Source organism: Bos grunniens, chromosome 15 (assembly GCF_055505025.1).
Source record: "Bos grunniens cultivar Pamir isolate PY7600 chromosome 15, Bosgru_T2T1.0, whole genome shotgun sequence".
NCBI lineage: Eukaryota > Metazoa > Chordata > Mammalia > Artiodactyla > Bovidae > Bos > Bos grunniens.
Genome location: NC_141179.1, coordinates 22,838,376 through 22,863,729, shown reverse-complemented (window position 1 = coordinate 22,863,729; position 25,354 = coordinate 22,838,376). Strand labels below are relative to the sequence as shown.

General features: G+C 41.6%; 1 protein-coding gene and 1 pseudogene across 1 annotated transcript in view; one reads left to right on the top strand and one right to left on the bottom strand.

Moving 5' to 3' along the window:
* Positions 1-23,850, bottom strand: part of DLAT (dihydrolipoamide S-acetyltransferase) — a 34,713-nt gene extending 10,863 nt beyond the window's left edge. The window contains exons 1-11 of the mRNA XM_086339194.1: positions 23,512-23,850; positions 22,929-23,030; positions 21,963-22,087; positions 21,664-21,817; positions 18,827-18,953; positions 16,487-16,674; positions 15,074-15,227; positions 5,481-5,548; positions 4,350-4,442; positions 3,881-3,988; positions 2,929-3,044 (exon numbers count right to left, since the gene is read on the bottom strand). Of these exons, the coding sequence (XP_086195320.1) occupies positions 2,929-3,044; positions 3,881-3,988; positions 4,350-4,442; positions 5,481-5,548; positions 15,074-15,227; positions 16,487-16,674; positions 18,827-18,953; positions 21,664-21,817; positions 21,963-22,087; positions 22,929-23,030; positions 23,512-23,790 (1,514 nt within the window). The 5' untranslated portion in view covers positions 23,791-23,850. The remainder of the gene's footprint in view (positions 1-2,928; positions 3,045-3,880; positions 3,989-4,349; positions 4,443-5,480; positions 5,549-15,073; positions 15,228-16,486; positions 16,675-18,826; positions 18,954-21,663; positions 21,818-21,962; positions 22,088-22,928; positions 23,031-23,511) is intronic.
* On the top strand, positions 543-928 carry LOC147357431 (HIG1 domain family member 1A, mitochondrial pseudogene; annotated as a pseudogene).
* Positions 23,851-25,354: the final 1,504 nt, after the last annotated feature.

The window sequence follows — 25,354 nt, the reverse complement described above, 5'->3', positions numbered from 1 at the left end:
AGCCCCAAGCCTAGGAATGCCCGAAGCCGCCAGAGCTGGAGAGAACAAGCAAGAGTTCACCCAAGACCCTGTGCAGGGAGCATGGTCCTGCTAATACCTTAATTTCACACGTCTAACCTTCAGGACTAGGAGAGTAAATTTTTGTTAAGCCACAAATTTTGTGGTAATTTGTACTGGCAGCCCTAGAAAACTAATATAGTCTCTAAAGAATAGTAAGACCCTCAGATGTTCTCTAATGGCAGGGTAACCAAGACGAAAATCAGAATCAGTAAACCATTTTTCAGTCTCGGGAAATGTTTAGTTTTCCTGGGGAGTTTCAGATAGAAACTGAAACTTTTTTTTTTCTGAAAGAAACTTCAGAAAGAAATGATGATAAGCAATTTAAAAATCTATACTATAATCAATCTGGCTGGATGATGGGTTGTGTATATGTGTTTGTAAAGAGGGTACAAAAAAGCTAAAATTTAACCTTCTTAAACAGAAAGGTGATAAATGAAATGAAAAACTGACAAAAAGGCAACAGAAAAATGTTATGTAGAAATATGAAGGTAGACGGCATATGTGGGAGCCAGGTCAGAAGCCAGTAGGAAAAAAAAAAAAAGAAGCCAGTAGGAACCTGAAACGTCCTGTAATTGTCTAAGATTCTTCAACCACCATGTCAAGCGACACGCTTCTCTTTCTTCATATGATGAAGATCAGGGCTCTACACTCATCTGAAAACCTAGAGAGGCACCATCTGTTCCCACTGGAATGGCACGTTTTGCAGCAATCATTGCATATGGATAACATATATGGAAGAGCAGGAGAAATACTGTCTGTTCACCTGACCCACATGCGTGTGGCAGTCCAAGGCTTTCTTGTGGGAGCAATGGCTCTTGATATGGGCGATTCCCCATATCAAGAATTCTGGGCAAAACCTAAACCTTAGAAGAGGAGATGCCATCTTGGTCTTGGCAGTGCTTGCTTTAGTTAGACATCTCATATTGAGGTTATATGTTTCTGCTGAAAATAAATTATTTGGGTCAGACAAGAACATGGTAATTTGAATACTGGCTTCCTTTCTTGCAGGCTTGATTTGCCTGGTGACCAAGTTACTGGTGACTAGTTCACTAGCTAGGTCACTCAGGGGAGTCAGATTAGCACAAAAGAAACATGTCACTTTTAAATATATTTGCTAGTGTTACGTGTCCACCTTCTTAAACCCTTCTGATGAAATTAGTTTTGAAGAAGACAACATGCCAATCCTGAAAATGCTCCCAGTGGCTGCAGAATAATCATATGCTTTTGATGTAAGGTAGGAATCCTATTTACCCCACTTAGTTTAAAATTCTCTGACTGCCTTATGGACTAAGTACTGTTTTAAGGGCTGGTTGGCTCCTGAGGAACCCTTTCAGAACACGGCATGGAATACAACGTTATAAACCTCCCTGAAAGTCTGTGTGTGTTTTTAAACCAAACATAAAAAAGCTGGTAACAGCCACTTTGAAGTATAACTTATTTTAGAATCGTAGTTGTAAACATGAGAATAACTTAATTGTAGATCCCTTTTAGCTCTTTTGTAATTGCAAAATTATATTTTCCTGCTGTTATATTAGAATAATTTTAAATGTTATTTTGAAATAGAAATGTGCATTCTAAGTGCTAATGCGAAGGTAAATGAAAAACACTTTTAAAATGTGTGCAGTATGTTCATTTTCTCTAAAAGAATCATAAGTTAAATAAATTGCCTATAATGGAAGTGATTTATGAGCAAGCTGGTTTGGTCAGACAGTATGCAAACTTTGGTATACCACAAACTTTGCTTTGCTGTACTGATGAAATTCTCCTATCTAACCTGAATTCACATTCCATGGTGATAATATGGTAAATGTAGTGTTATTAAAGTAAGTGAACACATCAAAAAAAAAGAAAGATATGAAAAGTAAAATTAGTCACTCAGTCATTTCTGACTCTGTAACCCCATGGACTACAGCCCACCAGGCTCCTCTGTCCATGGAATTCTCCAGGCAAGAATACTGGAGTGAGTTGCCATTTCCTTCTCCAGAGGATCTTTCCAACCCAGGGATCAAACCTGGGTCTCCTGCATTGCAGGCAGATTCTTTACCATCTGAGCCACCAGGGAAGCCCAAAGAAATATAAAGGTAAATACCAAAAGAAATAATAGTTTAAATAAAGGCTGTGTTGGCCTCTTGGGAGTGGATCTCAGATAAAGGCTGAGCAGGTCACCATAAGCCACGAATTAATATTATAAAGTATATACTGTTACTGTAATAAAAATTTAATAATACAAAACCATCTATGTAGTAGAGAAAGGCTAGACTGAGTCAGAATCCTGGTTCCAATCCCAGTTCTGCTGCTTACTAACATATGAACTCAGGGAGTAACTCAACTTACTGAGCCTATTCCTTCATCTGGAAAATAGGAGTAAAAGCACCTACCTCATAAGGCGGTCCTAAGAATTAAATGGGACAACATGCGAAAGACACTAAGCACCATGCCAGTCACATAATACCGTAATATTAACAAATACTGCTTTTTTGGTTTTGCTTTCAATTTTGCCACCACTAAAGTTTAGCAGAACTAATTGGTGAACAAAACCATCTCAATCCTGCCTTGTGAGAGTCATTATCAATTTAATTATACATATCTGTACACTCATCTCCCTTCCCGGAACTCTTAAGCATCTGTAGTCTTTACTGATTAAATTTGGCATGGTCTCAGAAGCAGTTTTATGTTGTTTTCAAGTTGTTTTGCCTATGGAAATCATCTCCCACTCTGCATTGTTTCTTCTTATTCCCTGCACTCCTACTTATACATTAGACAACACACAAAAAAACCTGCTGATGTGTATATATATATATAGATAGATAGATAGACAGACAGATAGATAGATACAGAACACACCTTCCCTAAAAGGGTTATACTTACTGTCTTATAACTGTGTCCATCCAAGAAGAATTTGCTTCAGGAACTTTTAAACATGCCAAAGCTGAAGCTTTTATAATGAAGTCATTGACGGAAATTTTACTTTTTCCTTCTAACATCTGCAAAAGAAAGAAATCATTATAGTTTCTTAAGTTCTCTTCGCGAAGACTGAAACTATATAATCTTGAGAAGGTGGGAGGGGATGAATATACAAATATCCTGAGGTAAAAAGGATGAAAAGAAACCAAAAGTCGTTTCTTTTTCATCTTTTCTAACGTAGACCATTACAACTGTTAAATTTCCTGCTAAGGGGTGCTCTCGGAGAAGGCAATGGCACCCCACTCCAGTCCTCTTGCCTGGAAAATCCCATGGACGGAGGAGCTTGGTAGGCTGCAATCCATGGGGTCGCTAAGAGTCAGGCACGACTGAGCAACTTCACTTTCACTCTTCACTTTCATGCACTGGAGAAGGAAATGGCAACCTACTCCAGTGTTCTTGCCTGGAGAATCCCAGGGACGGGGGAGCCTGGTGGGCTGCCATCTAAGGGGTCGCACAGAGTCGGACACGACTGAAGTGACTTAGCAGCAGCAAGGGGTGCTCTAGGTGCGTCTGTAAGTTACAAAATAACTAAGCACTAGGTAGGTATGAAGACAAAGCAAACACACTGTTTCTTACCTACCCGAAGAGACCCAAGTAGTCTCAAAGAATCATAGTGACTATGTTAGGCTAAAATGGATCCATGGCAAAGTCGACTTTAATGATAAGCTTTAATCAAGGGTTAGAAAATGAAAATTCTCCAGGATATTTTCTGCAAGTTAAAATTAAGATGACATCCACTTTCCATCATCAACTGGCATTTATAACAAAATACAATACAGCGACAAAAATGTAAATATTCAGTGAGGGAAACCAAGATTTTTAGAATTTATAGAGGTGGAATTTCCAGACCTTTTACCTTATTAAGTTCTTTCCGTACCAACAAAACTTCTCCCATATTTACATCAATAGAAAGGTAATAATGAGGTATGGTTTGCTTAGATTGCATTAACCGCTGTGCAATGACCTGAAATGAAAAGAGATTAAAAAATCAATTATCTTGAGTTGAGATGAGACGTTATCTATTCAGGGCTCTGTTTGCCCCTTTATCCTGCTCCCTGGTGATGCTTACCCGATATATTATTAGAACTGAAAGATGTAGGACTGTAGCACAACTTAGCCCCCTGTAATACTATTTAATTAGAACACAGGGTTTGTGTATTCTAAGAATTCAACTGGCCAAACCAAACATCTACTAAATGAATCATCAAAGATCTACAATTTTTAAAAAGTCTCTTCTTAGTGTTTTAAACGATGAATACAACTGAACAATCAGAGTAAAGATGCCCCCAACAGCTTGAGGTCTGGAGTTATGGTAATACTCTTACTCGGCGAATGTTGCTGATTGGGATATCTGTGAAGACACCTGTAGGAACTGGAGCCACTCCTGGACTTGGGGGAGGCACGGCGGCTGCTGGAGTCTAGAGAGAGGTAAAAAGGTTCTTAGTAACTGTGGCTTAGTCTTAGCATCAGCAAGTGTGAACTACTGTTAGTGATTCTTTTACATATGGCAAAGTAAAAATTAAAGGGCTTATAGAAAAATAACTATTTCTATCCCAAGGGAGCAAAAGGGACTCAGATCTGGACTGTGCTTGTTTAAAAGTTGTTTTTAATTTTCATACTTGGAATTGGGTAATCATATTTTAAGTGTCATTTTTCTATGACTAGTTTATATCAAAACAATTTTTTTTGCAATATTTTCCTCAGGAAAAACAAAGCATTCTTAAATTGAAAAGATTGAGATAAATACAAAGAAGGTATTGTATTTTCCTGAATAGTGTCAATAAAAAATAGCGACAAATCTTTCATTTTAAAGCAAACATCTAAATAACTAAATCATTATCCTTACTTATAGCTGATTATCTTAGCACCTTTGCTAATCAGAGTTGACTATGTGGATTTAATCCCTCTGTGGACTAATTAACCACATAAAACTCAAATCCAAGTCAAGCATGCTTTTAAAAATAGTGTCTGAGTGAGATAATATGTTAGGAAAAATTTAGTACCTCTACTCAAAAAAACAAAAACAATTTCGAAGAACTTCAATGTAGTATAGCATCTTTGGGGCTTCCCTCATAGCTCAGTTGGTAAAGAATCTGCCTGCAATGCAGGAGACCAGGGTTAAATTCCTGGGTCGGGAAGATCCTCTGGAGAAGGAAATGGCAACCCACTCCAGTATCCTAGCCTGGAGAATCCCATGGACAGAGGAGCCTGGCAGGCTACAGTCCACGGGATTTCAAGAGTCGGACATGACTTAGCATCTAAACCATCACCATAGCACCTTTGTATATGAATAACAACACATTCATACTTATGTACTGTCAGCCAGTAAAATCAGACAAAGAAAACACAGCGCTGATTAAGCTATTTCACTCACTGTATGCAAGGGTCTAACAGGCTGGACAAAGCACTCTGCAGAGGAAACTGCAACCGGAATTTAAAAGCCAAATAGAACTCACAGGAGCAGCTTTAGTAGGCACAAAAGAGTCAATGTCCTTCTTGATGATTCTGCCATCTGGTCCTGTCCCTGGAGGAGACACAGAAATACCACGTATGTGAGAGTGAACCGCGGATTCCTCAAGGAAATCAGCACTGTGATCCAGAAGCACAAGCTCCTAGAGACAGACCCTCTGAAGGGGCCACTGCCTCAACCATGCCCCTTAAACATTTCTCTAAAAAATACCAGCTTCGGTCACCTCTTCTTGGTTAGCTCCAAAATACCCTTTCTTAACTCTGAAAAGATCTCATTTCGGTTCTACATTCATTTGATGTTAAAGAATTATCTTTCTACAGACATGATAACAATTATTTTGGACAAATCAGGTAACTTTTTTTTTTTTTAGCATGAAATAGCATGAATAACTTTCAAATGCAACGATCTCATCTTTCAGAATCATTCAATCCATATGTGGTCTCCATCATTCACAACTTTCTCATAGCAGCCAAGGCTCTATACTGGCTTGTGTTACAAGATTATGAAGGAAATAGCCATCACGTTACACATGAAGAAAGATCTTCAAAGTTCCCTCAACAAGGCTAAGTTTTACTTTCATTCAGTTTGTTTCCTCCTCCCATTCATGGTCTCTTAGGTTTAACATTACACCTAAGTAGATAATCCTGAATCTTAATTCTAAGGAAATTCAGTATTAAAATACCCTTTACCCTTGCACACTTCTAAAAGAATTTGGTCAAACTGATTCATCTTCTTCCAAAGAAGATGTTTAAAAAAAGGATTCTTGTGTGCAGTTCATCCCAAGTCCTTTCCTTCATTATGAAAACTGGTTGGCTAAGACTGTGTATTACCAGGAGCTTAGAACAGAGGCAGCAGTACTATGAGATCACCCTCATTACAAAGGACAGAAACCATAACCTTCCTTCGCAACCAAGGCTGATCTCGACCCTGCAGTTCCTCAAGATGAGGAAACTGCAGGACCTGTCTTATTAGGAGTTGGTAGAAATCTTTGAAATTCTTTTGCCTATCTCCCTAGGAAGGAGTAACAGATAGTCATTAGGCAGTATAGTATAAAAGGAAGAACACTAGACTGCTAAGTCGCTACAGTCGTGTCCGACTCTTTGCGACCCCACAGACGGCAGCCCACCAGACTCCCCTGTCCCTGGGATTCTCAAGGCAAGAACACTGGAGTGGGTTGCCATTTCCTTCTCTAAGAACACTAGACTAGGAGTGAAAAATGTAGGGCTGCTGTCAAATATAAACTAGACAGATGACTACAGTCACTTAATCTCATCTGCTCTTTAGTCTCATTTGTAGAATAGATTATACCAGCCCCTGCTCATGGGTATGTCATGAAGATAAAATGGGGCAGTGACGTAAGAATGCTCTGCATCAAAGCAATATAAACCATAATGTGGGTAGCTCTGAGACAAATCAAACTCTGAACATCAGGGTTTTGGCTTTCAAAACAGCTTCTCCCAAAATGATCACATTTTGGTCAACTTTAGTGAGCAACCTGTCCCTTGGGAAGGGGGTGGGGTGAGGATTGGAGATTGAGTACAATAACCAATGGCCAATGATACAATCTGGCTTTCCAGGTAGCGCAGTGGTAAAGAATCTGCCTGCTAATGCGGGAGATGGAAGAGATGTAGGTTTGATCCCTACGACAGGAAGATCCCCTGGAGAAGGAAATGGCAACCCACTCCAGTATTCTTGCCTGGAAAATCTCATGGACAGAGGAGCCTGGCGGGCTGAATCGGACATGACTGAGCAACTGAGCACACACATACAATGGTACAATCAACCACACCCCTATAAAAATAAAAAGGGGCAACCACACCCCTATAAAAATAAAACTCCTGAACCAGGCCTGGAGGGTTTCTGGGTTGGTGAGCATACTAATGTGCCAAGGGGTGGTGCTCCCACAAGGGCACCCACACTCTCTTATGCATCTCTTCCATTTGACTGTTCCTGAGTTGTATCTTTTACAATAAATAGGCAACAGTAAAGTGCTTTGCTGAGTTCTGTGAATCATTCTAATGATTATCAAACCTGAGGAGGGGGGTCTTAGGAACTTCTGGTTTGTAGCCCACGGAAAAGAAATATGGGTGGTCCCCAGGACTCGCAACTGCCCCCTGAAATGAGGGCAGACTTGTGGGACTGGACCCTTTAACCTGTGGAGTCTGATGCTAACTCTGGAGAATTAGTGTCAGAATAGGATTGAACTGTTGGTTAACCGGGTGGTGTCACAGAACTGACTGATGGTCTGGAAGAAAACATTACATTTCATGTTTGACTTGGGTGTCAGAAAACACTAACTGCTGATCCTCTCAGCTCACTTATTTTAAACCATTCCTTCCACCCACTGCAAACTTTCTTCCACTTCATCAAGACTGACTCCTCCACTCCCATCATCTGTTGTCAGCCTCCTGTCTTCACTTCCTCCCTACCCAGGCTACACTCTACGGATCACTGTTACCATCACTGTCCGGCAAGCTCTGTAACACATGCCTTCTCAGTGCCAGCACCACAGTTGTTCAATATTGCTGGGAGAAACAAGTACATACCTCGCTGACTGACTGTACTATAAACCAGAGACATAAATCTAAAATAGACTCACAAAACTACCGAGAAGATAAATTCTTTCTTCTGAAGTCACTTTCACAATCTCAGAGAACAGTATTTCACACTCTCTAACCTCAAACCTTCCCACACTAATTCTACCACAGGTCCCCTCACTTTATACGTTTTTGGCCATGCTGAGCAGCTTGCAGGATCTCTGTTCCCCAACCATGGATTGAACCCGGGCCACAGCAGTGAAAGCACCAAGTCCTAACCAGTAAACCACCAGAGAAATCCTCGCTCACTTTATATTTTACTGAATAGCAGCAACCAGAGAGGTTCTACCCTCCTCTGCTGCCACCAAACCTATAAAACCACCCCATATTCTCTTCCCTCCTATAAAAACAAACTGTCCTAATACCTACCCAAGAGCAATTTCATCCCCTTTTACATCTAAGAACTTGGTTCCTTGCCAAATTATTCTGCATCATCAATTTATCCCTTTCTATTGGACAACTGGTTCTCAACAAGGCAATTTTTCAGTTTTGCCAGAGGGGCATCTGGCAATGTTTGAAAAGTTTTTTTGGTTGTTACAAGTGGGGGATGCTACTATCATGTAGCGAGTAAGAGCCAAGGATGCTGCTAAACATGCTACAATGCAGAGGAGCCTCACCCTCACTCTGCCAAGAATTGTTATTTAGTCACTAAGTCATGTCTAACTCTTTTGCCACCCCATGGACTGCAGTACGCCAGGCTCTTCTGTCCATAGGATTTCCCAGGCAAGAATACTAGACTGAATTGTCATTTCCTTCTCCAGGGGATCTTCCTGACCCAGAGATTACACCCATGTCTCCTGCATTGGCAGGTGGATACTTTACCACCGAGTCACCAGTTCAGTTCAGTTACTCAGTCATGTCCAACTCTTTGCGAACCCATGGACCACAACACAACAGGCCTCCCTGTCCATCACCAACTCCCAGAGTTACCCAAATTCATGTCCATTGAGTCGGTGATGCCATCCAACCATCTCATCCTCTGTCGTCCCCTTCTCCTCCTGCCTTCAATCTTTCCCAGCATCAGGGTCTTTCCAATGAGTCGGCTCTTCGCAATAGGTGGCCAACGTATTGGAACTTCAGCTTCAGCATCAATCCTTCCAATGAATACTCACGACGGATTTCCTTTAGGATGTACTGGTTGGCTCTCCTTGCAGTCCAAGGGACTCTCATGAATCTTCTCCAACACCACAGATCAAAAGCATCAATTCTTCAGTTTTCAGTTTTCTCTGTAGGGCAACTCACACATCCATACGTGACTACTGGAAAAACCATAGCTTTGATTAGATGGACCTCTCTTGGCAAAGTAATGTCCCTGCTTTTTAATATGCTGTCTAGGTTGGTCACAACTTTTCTTCCAAGAAGCAAGTGTCTTTTAATTTCAGGGCTGCAGTCACCACCTGCAGTGATTTTGGAGCCCCAATAAAGTCTGTCACTGTTTCCACTGTTTCCCCATGTATTTGCCATGAAGAGATGGGACCAGATGCCATGATCTCACTTTTCTGAATGTTGAAATTTAGGCCAACTTTTCACTCTCCTCTTTCACTTTCATCAAGAGGCTCTTCAGTTCTTCTTCGCTTTCTGCCATAAGGGTGGTGTCATTTGCATATCTGAGGTTATTGATATTTCTCCCAGCAATGTTGATTGCAGCTTGTGCTTCATCCAGTCCAGCATTTCGCATGATGTACTCTGCATATAAATTAAATAAGCAGGGTGACAATATACAGCCTTGACATACTCCTTTCCCAATTTGGAACCAGTCGGTTATTCCATGTCCGGTTCTAAGTGTTGCTTCCTCATCTGCATGTAGGTTTCTCAAGAGGCAGGTCAGGTGGTCTGGTATTCCCATCTCTTTCAAAATTTTCCACAGTTTGTTGTGATCCACAGTCAAAGAATTTGGCATAGTCAATAAAGCAGAAACAGACATTTTTCCGGAACTCTCTTGCTTTTTCATTGATCCAACAGATGTCGGCAATTTGATCTCTGGTTCCTCTGCCTTTTCTAAAACCAGCTTGAACATCTGGAAGTTCATGGTTCACATACTGTTGAAGCCTGGCTTGGAGAATTTTGAGCATTACTTTACTAGCGTGTGAGATGAGTGCAATTGTGTGGTAGTTTGAGCATTCTTTGGCATTGCCTTTCTTAGGGATTGGAATGAAAATGACCTTTTCCAGTCCTGTGGCCACTGCCGAGTTTTCCAAATTTGCTGGCATACTGAGTACAGCACTTTGACAGAATCATCTTTTAGGATTTGAAATAGCTCAACTGGAATTCCATTACCTCCTCTAGCTTTGTAGTGATGCTTCCTGAGGCCCACTTGACTTCGCATTCCAGGATGTCTGGCTCTAGGGGAGTGATCACACCATCGTGGTTATCTGGGTCATGAAGATCTTTTTCGTATGGTTCTGTATATTCTTGCTACCTCTTCTTAATATCTTCTGCTTCTTTTAGGTCCCTACCATTTCTGTCCTTTATCGAGCCCATCTTTGCCTAAAAAGTTCCCTTGGTATCTCTAATTTTCTTGAAGAGATCTCGAGTCTTTCCCATTTCCTCTATTTCTCTCCACTGCTCACTGAAGAAGGCTTTCCTGTCTCTCCTTGCTATTCTTTGGAACTCTACATTCAGATGGGTATGTCTTTCCTTTTCTTCTTTGCCTTTCAATTCTCTTCTTTTCATAGCTGTTGTAAGGCATCTTCAGACAACCATTTTGCCTTTTGGCATTTCTTTTTCTTGGGATGGTCTTGATCACTGCCTCCTGTACAGTGTCACAAACCTCCATCCATAGTTCTTCAGGCACTCTATGAGATCTAATCCCTTGAATCTATTTGTCACTTCCACTGTATAGGCATAAGAGATTTGATTTAGGTCATACCTGAATGGTCTAGTGGTCTTCCCTACTTTCAATTTAAGTCTGAATTTGGCAATAAGGAGTTCATGATCTGGGCTACAGTCAGCTCCTGGTCTTGTTTTTGCTGACTGTATAGAGCTTCTCCATTTTTGGCTGCAAAGAATATAATCAATCTGATTTCGGTATTGACCATCTGGTGGTATCCATTTGTAGAGTCTTCTCTTGTGTTGTTGGAAGAGGGTGTTTGCTATGACCAGTGCATTCTCTTGGCAAAACTCTATTAGCCTTTGTCCTGCTTCGTTCTGTACTCCAAGGCCAAATTTGCCTATTACTCCAGGTATTTCTTGACTTCCTACTTTTGCATTCCAGTCCCCTTTAAAGAAAAGGACATCTTTTTGGGTGTTAGTTCTAGAAGGTCTTGTAGGTCTTCATAGAACTGTTCAACTGCAGCTTCTTCAGCATTATTGGTTGGGGCCTAGACTTGGATACTGTGATATTGAATGGTTTGCCTTGGAAACGAACAGAGATCATTCTGCCATTTTTGAGGCTGCATCCAAGTACTGCATTTGGATTCTTCTGTTGACTAAGATGGCTACTCCATCTCTTCTAAGGGATTCTTGCCCACAGTAGTAAATATAATGATCATCTGAGTTAAATTCATCCATTCCAGTTCATTTTAGTTCGCTGATTCCTAAAATGTCAATGTTCACTCTTGCCATCTCCTGTTTGACCACTTTCAATTTGCCTTGATTCATGGACCTAATATTCCAGGTTTCTATGCAATATTGCTTTTTACATCATCAGACTTTACTTCCATCACCTGTCACATCCACAGCTGGGCGTTGTTTTTGCTTTGGCTCTATCTCTTCGTTCTTTCTGGAATTAGTTCTCCACTGATCTCCAGTAGTATATTGGGCACCTACCGACCCAGGGAGTTCATCTTTCAGGGTCCTCTCTTTTTGCCTTTTCATACTGTTCATGGGGTTCTCAAAGCAAGAATACTGAAGTGGTTTGCCACCAGAGAAACCCACAAAGAATTACCTGGTCAAAAATGTCAGTAGTGCCACAGCTGAGAAACTCTACACTGGGCCTGTTCTGCTGCTGCTGCTGCTAAGTCGCTTGAGTCGTGTCCGACTCTGTGCGAGCCCACAGACGGCAGCCCACCAGGCTCCCCGTCCCTGGGATCCTCCTGGTAAGAACACTGGAGTGGGTTGCCATTTCCTTCTCCAATGCATGAAAGTGAAAAGTGAAAGTGAAGTCGCTCAGTCGTGGCTGACTCTCAGCGACCCCATGGACTGCAGCCCACCAGGCTCCTCCATCCATGGGATTCTCCAGGTGAGAGTACTGGAGTGGGGTGCCATTGCCTTCTCTGAGGGCTGTTCTACCACCACTCGTTTTCTAAAGGCCATTCTTGAGCTCATATCCTCCCAAACTGTACATCTCTATTTTTATGCCTTCCTTCACAGCAAAAGCTCTTGACTAAGTTGTCCACAATGCTATCTCCACTTCTTCATTCACTTTTCACCCTATCCAGACTGTCAGTGCACGTATCTTTTGAAGTCGCTATTGTTGAGTCCTCATATCCAATCCCTAAGTTCTGTTGATTCTGCCACAAACATATGTTAAGCTGTCCATTTCTTTCCATTTCTATTCTCATCACCTTTGTGTAAACCACCATCGACTCCAGCAACATTTTAACAGACACTTTTGCTTTCATTTAATCCATTTGCACAGAACAGCCAAAACAATCTTTTAAAAATATAAATGATTTTATGCCACTTCTTCATTTTAATTTTCAATGGCTTCCTGCCCTACTTGAAATAAAATTCAAACTATATCATAACCTGTAAAGTCTTTTATGTTCTTACCCCTGAGTTTCTTTCTGCCCTCATTTCCTACCACTCTGCTCACTATGCTCCATTAACACTGGCTTCCTTTCTTTGCCTCAAACACACCGAGCTCTCTCCCCTTCAGGCTGGTCTTTGCCCAGAATGCTTCTCTTGCAGTTCTTCACATGGTTGGCTCATAGCTGACTCCTCATCTTTCAGGTCAGATCAAATTTCACCTCGTCAAAAAGATCTTCCCCAACCATCCTGTCCAAAAGTGGTCATGCGTGCATATGTGTGCTGTGCTGAGTTGCTCAGTCGTGTCTGACTCCTTGTGACCCCATGGACTGCTGGGATCCTCTGTCCATGAAATTGTGCAGGCAAGAATCCTGGAGTGGGCTGCCATTTCCTATTCCAGGGGACCATCCTGACCCAAGGATTGAATCTGTGTCTCCTATACTGGCAGGCAAATTCTTTCCCACTGTGCCACCTGAGAAACCCATGACATAGAGGTACCCTGTTTGTTACTCCCTACCATAACACTGGTTTATTTATTTGTTAGCATTCGAATCATATTATTTAATAAGCTATTATTATCACCATAGCTAATTACCTATATTTGCTTTCTACGTACAGGCACTGTTATTAACACATTTAATCCCAACAAGCTATAAAGTATTATTTCTATATACAAATAAAGAAACTGAGACAGAAAAGGGAATACACCTAGTGTTCGACAGAGCTGGGTTTAAAATCTAAGCATTCCAGCTCTAAAGCCAATACTCTTAACTACTATGTTATAATCCCTGTCCATTTACTTCTTTATTGTCTGTCCCATGAACAAGTGTTGGCTGCACAAACAATACTCAATGAATATTTGTTTAAATAAATGAATCACTTAACTCTAACTGCGTAAGAATACTGAGATTTTTTTCCACATAAATATTACCTAAGGCAGTCAGTATCACTCAATATCCAACAAATGGTCCTCATTTACTTGTTTAAATTTTTCAGATATAATTATTAACCCAGTCCTTCCTCCCCTTAAAAATGTTTTCCAACTTAAATTGCTATCCCTAATCATACATACATAAAGAATGGCAATATATTAGTGAAATGACATTAAGATGGAAAAAAGGGTCTTTTTACAAGAATTCTCTGAGGTGAAACAGTGATAACTTCTGTCCCCGTATCTTTGGGAACTGGCTTGCTTTCAAACCATTAAAACAACAGTCTGCAGACAGTGATAACCAACAATGATTGCTCATAGCTGGAAAACTGCAGAAGTAGCCATTATTTTGAGTAATTAAAGATGGCAGAACATCAAAACAGAAGGAAGTATAGGGTAGTGGGAAGAATACAGATTCTAAAATGAAACAAATCTAGATTCGAATTGCAACTTTACTGCTTAACAGAACAAGAGATCTTTCAAGAGTCTATTTTCCTATCCAAAAAATATGAGATGATAATTCTTACTTCAAGTGTTATGCAAATTAAGTCTGGTAATTAAATGACTAGCCATCAAACCAAGCTCCACAAACAGTAATTTCTCCCACCTCTTTCCAAAGTATATTAATTACCTTACATTAAATTTTAGCTTAAAACATTTAAATGCCAGCCAATAATAATAACATGAACAAAATTACTATGTATGGAGTATTCCTATATTCTAGATATTGTTCTAAGCCCTTCACTTATTTTATTGGAAACTATTATCTCAGTTTTACAGATGGAAAAACAAATAAAATAACTCATGAAAAGACATATTACATAGAAAGTGATAAAGCCAGGATTAAACCCTAGATGGTCTGATTCAAGAGCCCACGCTCTTATCACTAAGCTACACATTGTCTTTGGGAAGGAAAAGATGAGTAAGACATTTTCCTTTGCCCTCAATAGGCGTTAGTTCAGTTTTATATGAATTTTATTATTTTAAGTCATTTCAAGTCATCCCAACTTCATGTTGTGTTTTGAGTATTGCTACATTCACTCAGCCTAGCACTAATACAGATTTCTTATCACATAATCAAGTTCCGTAACCCAGCTTTGCTGAACACATCATACTTTCACCAACAATTAAGCAGTTCTCGTTAATAGAAAATGAAAAAAGCTATCTAAATTATACAGGTAGACCTTAGACAGACCAAGCAAAGCACAGGAAGTTTTCCTGCTCTGTCAGTTCCCTCCCTCATCCTTCTCCCTACTTCCCCAGATAAGACAGCTCTATATATTAATAGTTGTGGTTGTACTCTCTGGTCCTAAGGAGGAAACTCAATTTTAGTAAAACTCCATTCCATAGAAACAGACGTACCTTTTACTTGTGTAAGGTCAATCCCTTTCTCTGCTGCCAATTTCTTCGCAAGCGGGCTAACAAACACCCTTCCCTTTGGTCCAGCTGGAGCTGCTGGCCGGGGGGCTGAAGGTGGAGGGGCTACAGGTTGGGGAGCTGGAGGAACAGGGGCTGCCTTTTGAAAAAAGTTACAAATTGTTAATTCACCACTGAAAAGACTGGTCTGAAAGATTAACAGCTTATAGCTAAGTCAAACCTATTTTAATTATATAACTTTCGTCTTTTCTCCAAAGGTTAAATGCTCATTTTTCTTGCTTAACCAACATAATACAGCAACATGAATACAATAACATTATTTTAACAAAGACCGAACAAAGTCAAGTTCTCTAACTCCATGATTAATACAGAGAGGCACTGAATTTAATTCTGGTGACCAGTATACAACATCCTTATAGCCTTTCTTCACTTTAATCTCTTGTCTCTATTTTCTTGTCCCTTTTTTATTCTCATTCTCTTATATTACCTACATGGTTTTTACTTAACCTACTTCCAAAATAATAAATTATTCTGGAAGATTCCATGTTGAAAACGCATTAAAAAATAAACCAATACTACTACTTGCCAGCTCCCCATAAATGTATGGAAGTCAGAAATCAAAGTTTTCTCTGACAGAACTGTGTACCTAGTCTAAACTCACATGATTCTACACCTACAGAAGCCTTATAGTGTTACTGCTGCCTGGAATTCATATGAGTTCACGTTATAGGTATATAGTATATGGTGGTGGTTTAGTCACTAAGTTATGTCTGACCCTTGCAACCCCACGGACTGTAGCCTGCCAGGCTCCTCCGACCATGGGATTCTCCAGGCAAGAATACTGCAGTGGGTTGCCATTTCCTTCTCCAGGGGATCTTCCTGAGCCAGGAATCGAACCCGGGTTTCCTGCATTGCAGGCAGATTCTTTATTGACTGACCTACGAGGGAAGCCCTCGTATATAGTATATAGCAAAAAACTAAATTCTATGCAAAATAAGCCATTCATGTCAAGATTCCCATGTGTTACAAATATAAGCTTGACCTACTATAATATGTGAATACCAAGAGGACCGACAAAGACTACAAATTCTATAGAAAATGGGTGACGAAGCATTACCTTCCATATGTATATCTACACCTAAAGCATAAAAAGATCAAGTCACCTCAGTTTTGTTCTCAACAAGACTCAAGAAAGCAGGGAAAAGGAAAATTACAAGAATCAAACTATTGACCATTATGTGAACAGTGCAGTCCCATGCACCCTGTGGGTCTCCATAAATGTTAACTATCTCCTTCCTTAGTCACAGACTCTTAGCACTGGAAGGAACCTAGACTATCACCCCTTAATTTAGAGATGAATAAGGTAAGTGGTTCCCTCAATTCTAGAAGCATACCTACCGGAGATGGGATAGGTGGTGGTGCTGGTGGTTTTAAATCAGTTACTTCAGCTGGCCGATAGTCAGCAAATGCTGGTATATCTGCCTCTTTTTCCACAATGATACAGAGCGGGGTTCCTAGAGGGACATCTCGTGTGCCTTCAGGGATCAGGATTTTTGCCAGGTAACCTTCTTCCTGTACCTCAAAACCTTAAATAGAAAGAAAAAACCATTATGGAACTTAAAGGACTCTACTAGCCTACCAAATTCAAAGCACAGTTTGTTCTTTTTTTTCTTCAAAGCACAGTTTTTAAGTAAAAGGTTCTTCAAAGTAGCTATATAACCTTTTGCAAGCTATTTAACCTGTGTCTCAGCCTCTTTACCTACAAAATGGGAACAGTACCTACCTCACAGGGCTATTACAAAAGTTTTAAGTGAATCAATATTTTCCAAGCACTTGGAAATAGTACCTAATACAAAGTAAATACTACCTAATACAAAGTAAATACTAATAAATATTTGTCAAGTAAAACCCCAAGAGGTTAAACAGTGGTTAGCTCTGAATGTTTTCTTTAAAACATCTCCAAGGGCTGCTCTGTGCAGACCCACAAGACTTCCGAGATGGCATCAGTTGTACTGCTAAAGAACAGAACCACATGGTTGTTAAATTAAAAGAGCTACTACAGTTGGTAGTGATGCATCTTTGGAACTTTTCTGAAGAGGTCATACTTGGTATTACACCAACTATTTCAATATGAAGAAACACAGCATTACTATGGAGATTCAATGGTGTTGACAACTTTACTCAGCTACTGCTTTTCTTTTTTTGGCTGCACCATGTGGCTTCTGGGATCTTAGTTCCCCCACCAGGGACTGAACCCTGGCCCTTGTCAGGGAAACCGTGAAGTCCTAACCAATGGACCACCAGGGAATTCCCAGCTACTGCTTTTTTTTTTAACAAGGAACTCAAATACGACGGATTCCAAAAGTAAAACTGAAAGGAGCCACTGTAGAGGACATCTTTTGCCTTCCAGATCTTAGCTTTCCGTTGGGCTGTGCCTCTCCCTGATGAACACATCTTTGATGAATCCTTTTATTTCCCAGCTGAGAATTAATATCCAATACAAGACATATCAAAAGAAAAGGCTCCATGGCCACTACGGAGTATAGAGTTTGACCAAGGTTAATACGTCTCTAGTGACCAGTTTCTAGAATACCACTCTCTACAGCAACATTGGTAATCAAGTTAAAATGCAAAGTACACCTATTTTGCCAGGGCTTTTCTGTTTCTTTTTAATAATCTTTTTAACAAACAGAATAGGGACTTCCCTGGTGGTCCAGTGGTTAACAATCTGTCTTCCCCAATGCAGGGAATATGGGTTCGATCTCCAGTCAGGGAACTAAGATCCCACATGCCACAGAGCAACTAAGCCTGCCACTGCAACTGCTGAGCCCGTGAGCTCTAGAGTCCATACTCTGAAACAAGCCTGAGCACTGCAACTAGAGAGAGCCTGTGTGCTGCAACAAAGACCCGGGCAGCCAAAAAACAAACAAACAAAAAAGAACCCTTTCCTCTAATAAAATTTTATGGGGGAGAGCACAATATGCTAAAAGATAAAACAGTCAGAAGTGAGGGAAGGGGGCAAGTACAGTCCTACTCTCTAAGTCTCCTTGACCCCAAGGTGCCATCACGGAATCATGGGGTGTGAAGAACAAAATCCGAAAAAGACCACTGCAGAGGATGCCCAGAAGCTCCTACTGCATTTTTGAGGACTGGACAGAAAAAAAAAAAAAAATTATCTACAGGTATCCAGATATAGTATGGCAAATATTAATTGTCTATAGGGGTTTTTTTTCTGAGCATAAAAATAAATCAGATAGTCAATAAAAGGAAATGTGATATGATATCTGAACAAGTAGTATATACATTTCATCAGTCATTCTCATATACAAAAACAATCAAAACCCTACTTTCAAGTTTTCCCTCAAAGTCATCTGAATTTCTTCAGTATTTTCCTGCCTTTGATGTTATTTTCCCCTATTTCCTCTTTTTCCCCCCTTGACCAGTGTGAAGAATGTCAATTTGGATACAGCTTCTCAGTAACAAAAAGCTAATAATTAAACTCTGGCCTAAAAATTATCTCCAAGCTGATACAGCTTTGATTCAATGACAGTGCAGTTTGGAACCAACAGACCCAACTATGCAACACTTCTGTTTATGAAAATACTCTGTTCCAGGAAATTAATCCCAAGAATTAAAATTTTTCATGTTATCACTCACTCATTATAGGATAGGATGGCAATCCTCTTCCCTTACTGGAAAACTCAGTGTCTCAACCGTTAAGAGCTGAAGAAATCTCACCTATAGTGGCCTTGTCAGTCTCTATCTCTGCCAATAAATCTCCTTCATTTAGCTTCTCACCCACTTTTTTTTCCCATCTCTGAACTGTGCCCATGGTCATGGTGGGAGACAGGGCAGGAAGAAGCACCTGTAGAAACAAACACATATTTTATTATTACTCAACACTAGGATGCTTTTGACACAATGGCACTCAGGCAAGCAAATAGCTTTATGGAATGACAGTGACTATGACAATTCAAATTCCCATCTGCCTGATGCTCCCACAGCAGCAAAAGCCTCATGCTTCAGCAGTGTCCCTACAGGTAAATCTTTCAAATCTCAAGCTTTTATAGTGCCAGTGATACTCTGACCCACCCTCCAAAGTTAAAAACCATGGGCAGAGGGGAAAGATTTCTTTCTAGACAGCTAAAATTAATTCCCCAACAATATCTAAACATAGCACGTCTTCTCATCTTTCTCAACACTTAGATTAAGCTAGAGGTTTTTCATCTTCATAGAATGACCTCAGACTTTTCCACTAAAATTTTACTGTGTGCTTTACTGAAATCTACCTTTTCATTCAGAGGAGACTGAATTTCTCCCAAACTCCCTGGATAATACTTTATTAAATTTTTAATTATTTATTTTTGGCTGCTCTGGGTCTTCATTGCTGTATACACAGGCTTTCTCTAGGTGCAGTGAGCAGGTGCGACTCTCCAGCCACAGTGCACAGGCTTCCCACTGGAGTGGTTTCTCTTGTTGCAGAGCTTGGGCTCAAGGCGCGCGGGCTCAGCAGTTGTGGCACGTGCATTTAGTTGCTCTTCAGCATGTGAGAATCTTCCCAGACCAAGCATTGAACCTGTGACCCCTGCAGGCAGATTCTTAACCACCAGACCACTAGCGAAGTCCCTCCCAGGTACTTTTTCAAGATAAAAAACATATTAAGAATTGTTCAGGACTTCCTTGGTGGCCCAGTGGTTTACACTCTGTGCTCCCAATGCAACAGGGCACAGGTTAATCCCTGTATGGCGAACTAAGATCCTGAATGCCATATGGCATGGCTGAAAAAAACCCCCAAAACAACAACAAAAACCTAATCTTACAATAGTCACTTCCACCAGAGTAAAATCTAAAACAACAGATTGGCTGATCTAAATTAAAAGACTGCTTCCCTATTTACATGGCTTGTATGTTCACTGAATTTGGATGCTCACTCAGTTATGGGTTTTGTTTGCTATCTTCTTAAGTCTTTTGCATCTAATTAACATACGGATTATGCTGAGAGAAAAGTCATTTTAGTGGATGATGTCTCAGGAAGCTGTGGGGAAAAAAGTAAAACAAAACTTAGAGCTCTTGACCTTCTCTGGTGGTCCAATGGTCAGGAATCCGCCTGCCAATTCAGAGGACACGGCTTCGATCCCTGGCCTGAGAAGATCCCACATGCCTTGGGGCAACGAATCCCATGCGCCACAATCACTGAGCCCATGCCCTAGAGCCCTTGAGCTGCAAGTACTGTAGCTCCTGTACCTACAGCTCACACTCTGCACCAAGAGAAGTCATCACCATGAGTAGCCCAAGCACCACAAGAGAGCTGCCCCTGCTTACCACCATTAGAGAAAGCCTTCTCTTGGCAATGAAGACCCAGCACAGACAAAAAAAATGTTTGTAACTTTTTTTTAAATTAAAAATTTTTTAAAAATTGCTGAACAGGATGGAATAAATGTGTGAACTGACCACCAGGCAAAATTTCATCATGAGTGAATGTTAATAAAAGACCAGGGTATAGAACACGATGCCTGAAGAAGAAAATTATTCCTATACAAAAATTTCTACAAATAAACTAAGAGAAGGAGAAGTTCTAATCTTAATCCTTTAGGAAAAAAACACAGCTGGCTTTTATCCATTTTCAATATCCAAAACACACAAATATACATGGGATAATCCTAATATCTAATAAACTAATCAGCTTCTCAGAAACTGATTTAGTTAACAGAATCAACAGTGACTATATTTACCACCTTCAGCTTTGCTGTAATGCTATTATATATGTCTGTGCTGAATCGCTCAGTCATGTCTGACTCTTTGAGACCCCAAGGACTGTAGGTAGCCCTCCATACTCCTCTGTCCATGGGGATTCTCCAGGCAAGAATACTGGAGTAGACTGTCATGCCCTCCTCCAGATTATATATGTCTATTTGACACTTATTCTTTATTGTTGGTCTTTTCTAAATACTACCGGATTATTTCACTTACTCTGAGAAAACACTACTTGTCAAGGAAAAACACTAATTGAGGGCTTTTATTCAATAGACAGCACTTGGGGCCTACTAAAAAAACTCTATTTAGACAGAGAGTAGATATAAGTGGGTTTCCCAGGTGGTGCTAGTGGTAAAGAACCTGCCTGCCAAGGCAGGAGACATAAGAGACACAGGTTCGATCCCTGGGTTGGGAAGATCCCCTGGAGGAGGACATGGCAACCCACTCCAGTACTCCTGCCTGGAGAATCCCATGGACAGAGGAATCTCTGACATGACTGAAGCGACTTAGCACAGCAAAGTACAGATGTAAGCACAAACAATCCTCAAAATCCAACATGATATTCTTGAATGAAAAGTACCAAACATTATCTTACCTGCTACACGGAGGCTGAGAAAGGTTAAAAGAACTATCCAAGTACACACATCTGGAAATAACCACTAGAATAAATGTTGTCAGTTTTCATGTTTAAATCTCTATTTACTTTCAAATGACAAAAACCAGCCAGGTTTAATGCCAGTTTCCAGGACGCAACTCATCTACGAAAAATAATGAGTAAATAATAAATTTTCTAGAACAGACACCCAGAGGCTGAGCCTCACCTGCATGTGACTAGGATATGAGCTACCAGGAGCCTGAGCAGAAGGTGTAGGTGATGGAGCGGGGGCGGCAGGGGTTGGTGCCGGGGCTGCTGGTGGGGCAGGTGCTGCTGAAGAATCCAGTGTGTAATTTTTAAAGGCTTCAACATCTTCAGGCCTAAGGAAGAGAAAGAATGTGTAAGTATAAGGGGGTTATAAAGCGGATGTATCAGCCTTAGAAGCCTTTAACTAACTCCTCAGTTCTGGGTTAAAATACTCCACTTAAGCACCTGACTTTCACAGATTCCCCCGGTACTACTCACTTGTCAACTGTGATACAGATGATTGCTCCAACTGGAACATCTCTGGTACCTTCAGCAACAAGGATCTTTGCCATGTAACACTCCTCCACACTCTCAAATCCAACAGTAGCTTTATCGGTTTCAACCTTTTAACACAAAAGTAGGAGCTTAGGCTTCTGCTGCCGGTATGAAGTTTATTAACTTGTGTCTAAAATCATACAGTTCAAAGTGAAGTAAGTCAGAAAAAGAAAGAAAAATACGTGGAATCTAAAATGGCACAAGTGAACTTATCTACGAAATAGAAATGAACTCACGGAGAATAGACTTGTGATTGGGGGTGGGGCAGGGAAAAAACAGTAGGATTTGGGGGTTTGCAGATGCAAACTATTACATACTGAATGGAGAGCAACATGGTCCTACTATATAGCACAAGGAACTACATTCTGTATCTTTGATAAACCATAATGGACAAGAGTATTTAACACAACGTCGTAAATCAATCTTACAGCAAAAAAAAAAAAATCGTACAGTTCAACAGTGAAAATAAAGCCTCTATCACAGGTTTGAAAGAATTACTATTAAAAACACCCAGGCTAAAAATCAGTTTGGTTAGCTCCTGCTAACTTGGCTAACCAATCTCTCATATCAGACTGTAAAAAACATCTAAGTTTCTTAATGCATGCGTGCTAAGTCGCTTCAGTCCTGTCCAACTCTGTGCAACCCCATAGATGGCAGCCCACCAGGCTCCTCCATCCCTGGGATTCTCCAGGCAAGAATACTGCAGTGGGTTGCCATTTCCTTCTCCAATGGATGCATGCATGCATGCTAAGTCGCTTCAGTCGTGTCTGACTCTTTGTGACCCCATGGACAGCTGCCCACCAGGCTCCTCTGTCCACGAATTCTCCAGGAAAAAGGGACAATTACCCACTCGGAAAGTTAATGCTCCATTTAGCTAAGATAGGCTCTTCTAACTCATTTCCAACTTACCTCTGCAATTAGTTCACCCTCATTGATTTTTTCTCCTTCCTTCTTTTCCCAGCGGGCTATGGTGCCTGCCTGCATTGTAGGGGACAGTGAAGGCAATGGAACCTAGAGGAGAAAAGGGAGAAATACTCAATTTCAAGAGCTACCTAACTCTCAATCTGGTGTACCACTTCGTTCAATTCAGACTAATTTAACGCTGAGTCTGAGTCCCTTCACACATTGGGCAATGGGCTTATAAAAGGATTTCCTAACACCAGAAGCTCTCAACCAGAAGGACAGGCCTTCCGCTCCACCGTTTCTAACAGCGTGTACTCAGCAGACATCCCACAGACCGCCCCAGGCTTGGCGCTCTTTGAACGGAACCGGTCAGGAGAAGGAAGCCTGCAGCTCCTTCTTCAATGGAATAGGTCAGGAGAAGGAAGCTCAAGAGCTAGAGCAAAGCTGGGTAATGGAGAAGGGACAGTGACAGAGTATACCTGGAGGGGGGCGGAGACGGAGGATCATCAAGGCCTCTAAGGAAGGATCCCAAGCCAAGTCTGCCGTGAAGGACAACGGGGTCCCGCGAAGGACAGGTTCTGGGGCTTACCTTCTGATGCGGGGGTAGGCTATACCAGCGGCGGCTAGGCGATCCCCAGAGCTGCAGCAAGACGCGATTCCGCGGTGTGGCCCGAGAGACTGGGCTCCAGCCGCAGAGTGCCCGGACCCTGCCATACCCTGGGGTCTTGCTGCTGCAGCGAGCCAGAGCCGAGCCAGCCTGCGGGGTCACGCACGGAGCTCCCGGCTCCTCCCGAAAGGCCGTCCACCGAGCCCCGAATCCCGCCCGGGGGGCTGCATTCTGAGCCCGTCGCGCACAGACGCGCCACATAGTGCCACGGCCCCCACACCCCAAAACCAACGCCGTCTCCGGAGTGACCTCTCCAAGAGCAGCGCGGCATTGCCGTCAGCCGCGCCGCGCGGCCGCAAGTTGTCGTAAAACGGGGTGCGAAGCCTTGCCCCACCCGCTCCGCGGACCAGAGAAGCGGTGAACGTTCGGTCTTTCTCCAGGAAATGAGAGGCTGAAAGTGACCCAGAGCTGGTCGGGGCGGCTACTATAGAACGACGAGGGACAGGGGCGTTCCAGCAGGCCGAATCTGGGAGGATTAGGCGTGGGGAGGAGTGGAAAGTGGTGGGCTCGGTGGCGAAGGTGTCTCTGGGGCAGGGGGACAGGACCTGAGCGCCGTGACGGCGCGGTCGAAAGGGAGGGGCCTAAAAAGGCGGCGAGAGCGGGACCGCCGGAGGTGAAGCGGTCAGAGGTGGGCTGGGGGGCCTGGCCCCGCCCTGAGGAAGGATGGGAGGGGGCTCCCGGCCCAGCCGGGCACCGGGAGCCTGCGGCCGTGGGGCAGGTCTAGGCGCTCCGGCGGAGGGCCGCCCGAAGGGGCATCTGTGCTCGCCGGGCGCGCCCCCAGCCTCAGCATACCCTGTGGCCCCCAGGTTTGGGGCCTCGCTCCGCGCAGGCTGTACTGGGTGACAAAGATTCAAGTTCAGGTTTGTAGCCCAACAGGAAACGGGATGAATAGGTTTTCCAGCCAAATGGTGTGAAGGGCAGCTGAATGGAAGCTGTATCCCCACATTCAAGAGTGCTGTAGCGGGATTAAGCATCTTCTCTGAAGAAAAAAAGTTTACAAAACGGATTTCCGATTTTAATTTGCCGTAGAATCCTTTCCAGTTACATCTGTTACACTTCTACTGCCGGCTTATCATCCTGTAATTGGAAAATAATCTCATTTCTGAGCTGAGGGTGGCATTAGACTAGAAGGAAACGCGTGCTGTATTTATATCTGGTTAAGTCCCCAGTATACAGATGGTCAGAGAACATCAAGAACATAAGAAAACCAACATTTGAAAACATGTTAAACTTTGCAGGTAATTAAACGTTTGGAAAAATAAGGTAGCCAGAAGGCACTATTTCATACCTACTTAAATTGGAAACTTTAAGTTAAAAAAAATTTTTTTACTATCTTTATAACAGAAAAAGAATTGGAAAAATCTAATTATCCAAAAATGAGGAAAGATTAAACAAGTACAGCTGTCTAACAGAATGATATGCAGGGAGTACAACTGAGAAACAGAATTCCCAGATTAAATGGAAAGGCATACTTGAAATAATATTAAAAGTAGAGCAATTATATTGTTAACAATTATGTAAAACTATGAATAGCAATTAGAAGAAATAATGGAAGAATTGTGATTAGTGAAAGGGTTTATACTGTATAAATTAAATGTTAACAATTTTGAATTGGCTAAGATACCTTACAGTATTTCCACTCCGTTTGAATTTAATAACTGCATCTAAATTACTTTAAGTTAGCCTTTGTACTAGATGATCTTCAGTTTGTTGTTCAGTTACTTAGGTAGCCTTACTTAAGCGTTGTTTTTTTCATTTTTCTGTG